This window comes from Anoplopoma fimbria, chromosome 21 (genome assembly GCF_027596085.1).
Source record: "Anoplopoma fimbria isolate UVic2021 breed Golden Eagle Sablefish chromosome 21, Afim_UVic_2022, whole genome shotgun sequence".
Lineage (NCBI taxonomy): Eukaryota > Metazoa > Chordata > Actinopteri > Perciformes > Anoplopomatidae > Anoplopoma > Anoplopoma fimbria.
Genome location: NC_072469.1, coordinates 8293628 through 8304933, shown reverse-complemented (window position 1 = coordinate 8304933; position 11306 = coordinate 8293628). Strand labels below are relative to the sequence as shown.

Sequence of the window (11306 nt, the reverse complement as noted above, 5' to 3'; positions counted from 1 at the left end):
CCCTTTAGACGGCTGTCGTCATTTGCTGTTGGTGGGGGGGGGGGGGGGGGGGTGCCTCCCTAATTTTAGACTTTAAAAAAAAATGTAACAAGACACTCTTTGCTTTAACAGTGTGAAGTCAGACAGAATGGAACCGATTCTTTTCAAAATAAAAGTATTATCGACGAGATTTGTTTTTTTTTTTTTCAAGAAAGAAATGTTACTGGGAGAGTTGAAATTGGTATTGTGATTAGTTTAAAAAAATGCTACATAGTTAGTGTATGCTGTGTTGAGCTGAAACATTTATATACAGTACCAGTCAAAAGTTTGGACACACCTTCTCATTCAACTACTTTGAAGAATCTATAAAATATAAAAACATATTCTGGTTTGTTGAGCATTTGTTTGTTTACCACATAATTCCATATGTGTTCCTTCATAGTTTGGATGTCTTCAATATTAATCTACAATGTAGAAAAAATTTAAAATAAAAATAAAGAAAAAACATTGAATGAGAAGGTGTGTCCAAACCTTTGACTGGTACTGTATAACTATAATTATAAGCCTTTATTAGTCCCACAATGGGTACCAGAAAAGTTTGTTCTCTTCATTCAACTATTTGAAGAATCTAAAATATAAAACTATAATTATTCTGTCTGTATTTATACGATTTTTTTTTTGTAGTTATTGTGATTTTTAATTTTTCTTACTTACTTACTTATTTAGAATACTTAGTTTGTTTTTTCTTACTATGTACCTTGTTTGCACTATATCTATGCTGCTGTAATCCTGTAAATGTCCCCGCTGCGGGACCAATAAAGGATTATCTTATCTTATCTTATTTTATCTTGTTTTAACACCACTCTATTTTAAATATATTTTTCTACTGCATCTTTGTGAACTACCGCACTGCCTTGTCGGTTATGTATTGTTTAAGGCTGATTGCAGTATGTGCAGAACCATTATCAGTCTTTTTTTTATCTTATCTAAGGTTTGGCTCTAACTAATAGCATAGCCTAAACCCTGCATGAAGTGCCTTTAATAGTCTGTTTGCCCCCCTTTAAAAGGTTTTTATGTTTTAATGTCCTGCAACATTGAATCAATATAGATTTAAGGTGTTTTTTTCTGTCACTGATCAATACAAAAAGACCTCCACTAAGTGACATTAATTACAAAACCTAAACTGACTACAAATATAATCTGATGTAAGAGTGCATACAATACAAAAAAACTTTTTTGGACTCATTCCCTTAAATGATTTTACTGTAATAGATCTAGATCACCACTGGTGCAGCCAATTAGATTAAAAGTCACATAGACTAATTAGCTACACGGTTGAAACCTGTGTAGTGAAAGGATTTCAATTGACTCATCACAGGCACTATAAGGAGTTCTGTGCATGAAACACAGTTGCACACTTTACTTGCACATAGACATTTTCAGAAGCTTGATGTTGACCTTTTGCATAGTTTGTTCAAAATGTGTTTTCACATTTCTATTACTATACTTATGAGTATTTTCATTGTTTTTGTCGTATTACTATGACCTAAAATAGAGTAAAGTGTGCAAAACAGGAGAACATTTGTATCCTCTCATGGCAACAAGATGTTCAATTCTGATTGTGAAAGTTTAATATATTTTAGGTAACAATAATTAAGCTGTGGTCTTTGAAAAACAGAGCAACCATGTGGCCACTCTGGATTACCATTCAACTCCATCCCAATTAAATGTCAAGAAAACAGGAGTGCACATCAATTTAGCTGTGATGAATGACTTTTTATATTTTCTAAATAATTTGTAGATAGCAAAACCAACTCTGGCTCTGTGCAGACACCTTTGCCAACTTATTATAAAGAGTCAACATTGATGGCTGCTACCAAATTTACGTGATAATGACAACTTTATTTTGAAAGCATGCTAGTCCATGTCCGGTATGGTTCATGATGTGGTATGCAGCTTGACGCAGCTCTCCACTTTCAGCTCCTGATTAAAGCAGTGCGTCAGTGTTGAACTAGTCGACACATGTCGAGGGTTTGATGTTAAATAGGTGATAGTGTGTATGACACGTTCATGTGGCCAATTACTCTTATTTCTGCCAAGAGAAATAAAAGTCCTACTGACCAATCTCTCCTGTATTAGTGTGACTTCAAGCAATAACAAAAAAAAAGCACAGGTATAATCTAGGTTTAGTAATATAAAAAAAACTGTTAACATTACCTGAACACACATAACCGCTGTACCTACCTATAACACTATACAAAAAATAAACAAACTAAAGCTCACAGCATCATAAAAAAAGATGAAGTAAACTGAATTTCAGTTGTTTTGTTTTTCAGTTAAATTATTAATTACATAAATAATGTACAACAAGTAATTTAAGAGGCCTGCCAAAATCCAAAAATGTACTTGAGCAAGCACTACAATAAGGTTTTTGCATTTCCATTAATACAGTGGTGATTATAACACTTATCATAATAATCATTGTTTAGATTGAAGGGTTTGAAACACAGTATTCAATAATTGACTAATAACTGATAATAACCGACTCAGTGGGGGCGACAGCAGGCCTGACCTGCTCATGTCTCTAATTTTAACTCACTGACTGTTTCAGCTTGTCCGGTTGAAACAGAATCCCACTATGTTTGGTGCTTAATATAGGCAGTACCTCAGTCGAGTTAGGTACAACTGTAACTGCAGCTGTAAAGGAAACTAATTAAAGTTAATTAAAATGAAAACTAATTTACATGATTAAGTTAGACTGCCTTTAATTTCTAATGACTTTGTCAAACATAAGAAACATTACAATATGGGGAGTTTTTGTGATGACAAGTATACAATTTAACAACGAATTATTATTTATCAAGTGGATTTTATTCTTATTTCTGTTCTATCTTTATTTTGTTGTATAGTATAAGATAAGATAAGATAAGATAAGATAATCCTTTATTAGTCCCGCAGCGGGGAAATTTGCAGGCTTACAGCAGCATAGAGTAAAGTGCACACAAGAGACATAGTAAAGAAAGACAAGATAAAAATAAAAAAAAAAAAAATAAAAAAAACCAAGTATTATAAATAAGCAATAAAAACAGTAGAAAAACACAATAACTGAAATATAATATTTACAGACAGAAAAAAACTATTTTAACTATTATTGCATAGTATGTGTATTTATTGTCTGTGTCTGTGTAGTTGAGCTGCTGCAACACTCGAATTTCCCCCATGGGGATCAATAAAGGAATATAATAATAATAATAAATATTGTATTTATTTATTTTTTAAATCAAACCAGCCAAACGTCAGTTTAACTCGCATGGCAGCACAACAACCACCAGAGGGAGCCCGAGGATCTTAGTTGTTTCAGATGATGTTTGCAGTACCACAAGCACACACACGGGGGCGACATTTAGCTTCACGCTTCCCCTGTCTGGAACAAATGCATGCAAAGAGGCGACGCTACAGCAGCTGTCGCAGGGTTGTGCACGGCATACAAATGAGCGCCCTGCTCGCTTCCTCCGCTGTAGTGTTGTCTTTAGTAACCTGAACTGCTGCACCGACCTCCAGTTAAAACAAGGATGGCTCAACACCCCCCCTCCTATAACATATGCACATAATGTTTCTACACATGTTCTCATTCTAAGAAACTAGAACGACAGTCTATTAGATAATGTTAACATTTTAAAAGGAAATGACTGTAAACCAGAGGAAATAAGTGCTTCAGTCGCTACAAGGAAACAACAGAATGAGCTACCGTAGTGGCAACATTGGAGGGAAAAGCGCAGTTAAACGCAGCACTTGTTTGTATTTCTAGCCATATTATGGTTCACTTGTTGTTATATACGAGTATTATGCACTTAAATGCCACATAATACTTCTTTCACGGTGTGTTGTGGGCTACAAAATCGCTACTAAAGTGACGTCAAAGGAAATTCAATTAAAAATTAAAAAAAACACAAAATGCGATAATATCAATACCGGATAGGCTACCACGTGGATGCACCATAAATCACAATGTATGCTGTAAATCTGCCATAAAGAAGCATAGTCTATATAAAAAAATCTATTGTGATATTTCATCGGGGTAGTTATTTGTGCGGGGTGTTACCACGAGGTCCGCAGTGCTCTTCCACCAGCCTCTTGTTGTTGTTGTTGTCATTCTGACTTGCCCGCCTAAATACACCCGTTTTTTTACGTGGCTCATCATTTCATACACAAGGTGTTATTGTTTATTATGCTTTTGCTGTGAGGTGGTGGAGGTGGTGGTTGTGGTTGGGGGGGGTCTGCAGCAGTACTATATACTAGATCGGCGAGACTGTATCCATGTCAGTGGAACAAGCCATGCTGATGTCAGAGATTTTTTTTTTTTCTTTTTCTTTTTTTTCCTCCCTTCCCCTCTCTGCCCTCCACGGTGGGAGGATCTCTGTGCGTTGAGTCACGCAGCTGTCAAAGATAGCTGTCACCCAGTTTCAGGATCAAACACACAGTCAATGAGAAAAAGGGCTTTGAGCCGAAGGGACGCAGATATCTCAGGTAAACCCCCCCACCACACACCACCACCACCACTACCCCCTCCAAAACAAGGACGAGCAGAAGAAACATTTATTATTTTTTTCTGGGGGGGAAAGAAAAAAAAAAGAAGAAGAAGGGAAGAAGAGAGTTTTGATGAATAAGGATTTTTCGGATTATTCGGATACACGCTGGTGATATCTGGAGGAAAGAGGAAAACACTGCACTGACACAAAGGCGATCTTCTGCTGCTGCGTTTTTGACGAGGGAAAAGTGGGCATTTGCTGGGGGAGAAATGAAGACGAAAAAGGGTAGGTTGGATGCTTGTGGAAACAATAAAGTCAAAATGTGTTTAGTTACCCAGAGACAGCGAGCTGAACGGTTAACAGAGCGGTTTCCCCTCATAGGCAAACCATGCAGTCTATTGTTTCCTTTCCAGACATGACAGGGAGCTTTTTTTTTCTGCCATGTGCTGGCGCGATATCAGAAGTAGACCTCAATCATTTGTGTTTTTTAAACACATGTTTAAATCAAGTTTTGACACAATAACATACGACTGTTTTTTTTTGTTTTTGTTGTTTTTTTTTGCCATGTGTGTCGTTTTAACTCTGCTAACTTTTTTAAAGCCCCTTTTATTTAAAAAAAAAAAAACGTCCAAACTGCATTAAAAGCGGCTTGTTTTCCAGGTAGAATACAGATTTTATTTGAGACACACAAACGCTACATTTGTGTCGAAAGTTTGAGAAGTGAAGCGATGGTCCGAGTCAAAGTTTGCCTATTGTTGTGAGACCAAGAGTCTGAAGTGTTGCATTTACACCACGTCCAAGCTTTAAAAAAAAACAAAAAACCAAAATATATATATAGTATCTTTTTATCTATCGACCACGAGCAGAAGCACCGTCGTCACCTTTTCTTTTAAATAGTATCTAAACCCAAACGCAGGCTAATCACCGTCCTGACCTCATTGTGGGGAAGTTGCTGTTGCCTTGTTACATTCAAGGACCTCGTGGTGCAGCGCACACACACACACACACACACACAATAGAAAACCTCTCTTACAAGTTACTTTTAACTTCCATAACCAGTCAACGTATGCCTTTCTTTTTTTTTTTTTAATATATATAAAATATATTTTGTTTAGCTGTGATATCTCGGAGGGAGTTAAGTTTATGTCGAACTCACTGTTGGCGTGTAGGAAACTTTTGAATTGCATACAAAGAAGCACGCAGCCCCAGATTCTTTTGTTTAGTCTGGAGACGCTGATTTGCAACAGGTCTCCCCTCCCCCTCCCCCCTTGCGCCAGCCTACGTAATTACCTCATCCTGTTGGCCGCTCAGACTTGGGAACTTTCTTGCTGCTTTCCCCCCACTAGTGTTCCTCAGAACAGGCTGCACAGGGCGGTGGATTAAATGCACTCTGACTTTTAATTCTGCTATTTCTTAATGGAGTCTGGTCAGCCTGCAGCTGCTGGTATCCATGTGTAGATAGTGCATATGCAATCTTTTTTTTTTTTTTTTTTTTTTTTACTTATTTATATTACATTACATTACAGTCATTTAACAGATGCTTTTATCCAAAGCGACTTACAATAAGTGTATTCAACATATTCAAGAGAACTACTAGTCTCCAGAAGTGCATCTCCTTTCTTAAACAAGCATCTAAGAGCATAAACCAGAGCAAAAGTATAGTGCAGAAACAAACTAATACCAATACAATAAGTGCAGTATATTCATGACTTGTGTCAATTGGAGCCTACTTTCTATTCCATTTAACATGTGCTTCAAAACTGCACCTAGCCAGACTAATTGCAGACTAAAAATAAGATCAAAGTTTTCACAGTTAATAAGCAGATTTATTTCCCCACCCATTCCAATGTAATTCTGAAGCCCAAATCTTGTTTGATCATGATTGACTTTGATTAGACATGCCTTTTATTTTTTTTATTTTTTTCTAAAACGCCAAATTAAATAAGAAGGGAACTCTGTAATCTTTACAAAAACACTGCTGCTTTTCTTCAAAACAAAATCCCCCTTTTATGCTGGGATTGTTCTTGTGGTCAGCCCGGTGTGCTTTACTTATCCAAGCATGCAAGGTGTGCTCCCGGTCTATGCAATAGACCTGGCTTGTATTTGTCGGGGCAGGTTTTATAACTGACACCGCATCAGACCAGCCTTTGTGACGTCCCCCCCCTCCTCCCCTTCATCCCCCCCTCCTTCGCTCCCTCCTCCTCCTCCCACTCCTCACACCCTCCCTCGCTCCTTTTATGAATCACATGGCTGAACTTGACAGCTTGCTTCTGACACATCAGCTGCCTCCCCAGACAGCTTGTGTTTGGCGAACGGCTGCGGCAGAGCGGGCCGGGAGACTAGCAACAGGGTGGCTGACATAAGAGGATACATATTTTATTTTTTTGGTCTTGTTCTCATACACTCTGTTGTCGTCCCCGTCCCCGTCCCCCTCCTTGGCTTGCGCAGGTTTGATGATGCTGTCAGGGAGCGAGACAGATGACGAGGACAGCGTGGACGCCCCTCTGGATCTGTCGTCCAGCTCGGGGAGCAACGGGAAGAGGAAACGGCGGGGAAATCTGCCCAAGGAGTCGGTTCAGATCCTGAGGGACTGGCTGTATGAGCACCGTTACAACGCCTACCCGTCTGAGCAGGAGAAAGCCCTCCTGTCAAAGGAGACTCAGCTCTCAACACTACAGGTATGGACTGAAAAGATAAGATTATCTAAGCTTTCACAGCTACTGAACCCTGAGAGCGTAAACAGATTGCCGTAAAAGTTAAGAGGAAGCAAGTGTCGGCTTGATTGAATCATTTCCTGCCTAGATGACAAACAAAACATGACACATCAACAGTGAATTGAAGGTCATCCAAACCTGGTTGGTGTTGCACAAGTCTGAAACAACGTGAGTAAACTCACTCCCTGTGTGCTGTGGGCTTGGCTGAGGCACTGGGGCAGGAATTTCCCTCCCTCCAGCCCCTTTCCATCCCAGCTGTCTGGGAACAATGCAGAGTCATTTACATGGTTGGAGCTGGAAGTCTCACTGAGCTAGTTACGACTAGCCTGGAGGACGGAGAGAAAAAAAGAAGAGAGATGACTGTGATTACTGCTATGACAGAGGGGATTACTTTTTATTGAAGACTATTTTTAATACAGGATGAGGAATTCCAAACTGGTCTTTTTGTTGAAAGTTAATGTTCAGCTTCTCGTACTGTGAGATGTTATGCTAATCTTTGGTGTGGTTTTTATGATGATACAGAAAATGCTAATGAATAGAAATATACAGCCTCTGGTGTGAAGCAGTGAAGGATATGACGGGTGGTGTTTAGTCTTTCATTTTGATTTCTCTATTGAAAACACAGGTGCAATCTGCACCTGGAGATAAGTGTACCAGCATATTTTTTTTTTAAACTGCATGGCAGAACACAAGTGATCCATGTTATGCTGCTTTCTCACAGCATGTGGTTTTTGTTGTTGCCTTCTCCAGGTGTGCAACTGGTTCATTAACGCACGGCGGCGACTTCTTCCAGAGATGCTGAGAAAAGATGGCAAAGATCCGAACCAGTTCACCATATCCAGAAAAGGTAGCAAAGCGGGCGACAGCTTCTCCGACAGCTCCCAGTCCCCGAAACACGGCAGTCCTGCAGGCGGCACGGAGGACAGCTACGACAAACGCGCTCTCCACCCCTCCAGCTTCGAACCCGGTGTCCCGAGGAAGGCGGCGTCCCCCTCCATGCCCTCTCCCACCTCCTTGTCCCCTTCTCCAGGGCTCGTGCCCAGCCGGCCCTCTGTCATCTGTCACACCACTGTCACCACAGCGATGCAGGGAAGCCCGACGGCCTCCCAGCCCTCTGTGCCGGGAATGAACTGTGACAGGGCAGCTGAGCTGTTACATGCCGTGCAGGTCCAGGCGCTGCTCAGGTGCCAGGATGAAGGGCAGGGGAGCAAACCCCTCCCTACCACCACCACCACCGCCACCACCACCATCCTCAGCAGCAACGGCATGGAGGGCAACCTGAGCCCCCGCAGCGGGCTTTTCAACACCCCTCCACCCACCCCTCCAGACCTCACGCAAGACTTCAGCGGCTTCCAGCTCCTGGTGGACGTGGCCCTCAAACGGGCCGCAGAGATGGAGCTGCAAGCCAAACAGCTGGTCTCCTAAAAGTGACAGAAGAAGAAGAAGAGGGATTAGAGACTGACTTTGTGTCTCGACTGTGGAACTCCTCAGAGTTCAAGAGACTTGTCTGCACGCAACAGAGAACAAATCCACATGAAATCCTGATCATTTCTATTTTTGGTATACCAATCAAATTGATGAGGACGTTTTTTTATTGAAAAAAAAAGAAACTGTATCGAGGTGCCTTGGCTGTAAGTTGTTTATTCATTTCACATACATGCGTATGTATCTACATGTGTATCTTATTTGCACACAGGGACCAAAAATGTTATCGGAGAAATGCTGCCTGTCTTACGTCTTTCCATTATACTGTATTTCATTTTAGAGAACGGAGAATGAGCTAGAGTCAGCCCTCCTTCACTGACCAATCACGCAGATCGGTCGCGTCCACACACGTTTACTGTTTTACATTTCAGAGATCAGCTCATGATTAGTCTGCCATGTTTGTTTGCACACTAAAGGCAGAGGAAGGTCATCTCAGTGTCTTAAACATACTTTGCTCTCAGCATCTATGACAAACTTATTCACTACTGTAGTAAACGTTATGTGTTTTCATGAGTATAAGTATAGTTTTGATTTTGTAATTTACTTTTAGCTATTTTTAAAAGAAAGAAAACCCTATGCTTTTGGTTTTTTTTACTCCTTTTTTCCCCAACCAAGGGATATTTCAGATGACCAATGTAGCAGGTTCTTAGTCTGAACCTTCATCCCATCACTCAGCGAAAAACGACGGCCAGTGGACTGGAAAATTAAACACTACAGATGTCTTTTCTGCATTTGCTGTTTTTACAACCTGACTAAGACAGCGATTTTTGAAAATCACCAAAAAAGCATTTTCATGTATAATAGGACCATGTGTATAGTTAATGTGACATGACGCCCAATGATGTGATTTCTTTTCATACTGTGCAATGTTTGTGGCAAATAGGGGTCACATGGGATTCAAATAAAGTTTTGTTTTTCTACATCTCTGATTTGATCATTTGGTATCCCCCCCCCCCCCCCTTTCCTCCTACAGATCACACACATTCATACAGGCTGTGTTCTTGTAAATCCTACTGAACTTTGTGGAGATTACTGATTCATCCCTTGAGGATACGGAGAGCGTATTAAGTGGGAATGCTCTGTAAATAAAAGGAGCAGAAATAGTAAAGTGTAAATGTCTTACCACGGGCTACCGTTAGGCATTCAGAGACATTCCTGTGTGTGAGAGGTTTACAACAGCTCTTGCCAATTAGCATAATCCTGCATAAATTATCACGAGCAAATGGCAGACGTCAACAGTTTCTTGCCAAAGGGGCTTTATGTGTGCCTGCATCTCAATAGAGTCAATGTAAGTCAGCTTACAACTGAGTACGCTGGCTCGTTCAAGGCTAGGAGGACAGCTGTTCGCTCCTGCTCCTGCCAAAGCTTCTCGATTGGCCTCAATAGGATTTGTTGTCTTTAATACTCTTAAAAGAAATAAGGACCTCTGCGAAGCTTGTTTTTTCAGTACAATCAGAACCCTATCCTAACTTATTAGCAAGCTATAGTATGCGGTTGGATGTGAAAGGCAATATCAAAGTAATCTGATAAAAGATCTTTATTTTATTGGCTAGTCAGTAGTGTTCACAATGCATTTTGAGTTTTTTACTCTTTGTCAGATGTTGCCTGTCAGAAGTGACAGCTCTTGTGGTGGAGGTTGGGTCCAAACTCGGGGATGTAATCACTAATAAGAGTTTAGACAGACCTCTGGGCCCACAGTGGGCAGTTGTAGCCCTACACGGTGGGCCCTCTGAGAGATAGACTGACCCTGGGCCAGGCTTTATGCAAAGACGACACCCATTTCCGCAACCACCTCTGTTCCTCCCCTCCCCTCTTCTGAACTCTGGCCACTGAGGTCAGCATGCCTCCCATCAACATGACTGATGTATGAATGACGAATCGCCAGGAGCTGCATGTACAGGAGCGTCGGGGCTAAGCCGAGGCCAAGAGTTCTGTCTAATTATGGGGGCCCGCCCCTGCGGAAGGGGAATGCCCGAAAAACACACCATGCTGGCCTTGTAATCTGTTTAATTATATTCCAATTGAAAACACATGTGGAGACAGCGAAAGGAATGAACACGACAAAATGATGGCAATGATATATATATTTTTAATGCTGATAAGAGCTCATACACGTGCCATAACATCAACAGTGTAATAACATTAATTACAAAATGTATATTTGCTTAATAGGTTATTTGATTGGGTTTTTATGTTTACATTTACATAGGGAAACATTCATGTATGTACAAATGTTGATTTGAATGTTTTTCTCTGAATATAACTACATCACAAGCTTCAGAATTGCCAGGATTGCTGGAGTGTCTTTAGAGTTAACCACAATCCAACATTCTGGTTTCTAACTCCCTGCTATACCAGGAGCATTATATTGATATGTTAATATCATAAACATAAATAAGTAGTCGATCATTTGACAGGCAATTAAATTTAAATACAAGTAAAAAAATGCTAAAATTACCTTCATTTACATAAAATGGCAATAAGTTTGAACTATTGTTACTTTTATGCATCCTCTCTTAACTTAACCATATCAACCAACTAAATGAAATACAAATCATACTGTACGGTTACTTCATCACTAGAGTTCCTTCACAAACGT

General features: G+C 40.3%; 1 protein-coding gene across 2 annotated transcripts; it reads left to right on the top strand.

The window, feature by feature from the left end:
• The first annotated feature begins 4380 nt into the window (after positions 1–4380).
• tgif1 (TGFB-induced factor homeobox 1) lies at positions 4381–9611 on the top strand. Of its 2 annotated transcripts, none has more exons than XM_054623012.1 (3): positions 4381–4506; positions 6957–7186; positions 7973–9611. In XM_054623012.1, exons 1-3 carry the CDS (start codon positions 4464–4466, stop codon positions 8645–8647), a joined length of 948 nt encoding a protein of 315 aa, XP_054478987.1. In that variant the 5' UTR covers positions 4381–4463; the 3' UTR covers positions 8648–9611. The 2 variants fall into 2 exon arrangements, with proteins under 2 accessions (XP_054478987.1, XP_054478988.1); XM_054623013.1 differs by having other exon boundaries at positions 4414–4793.
• Positions 9612–11306: the final 1695 nt, after the last annotated feature.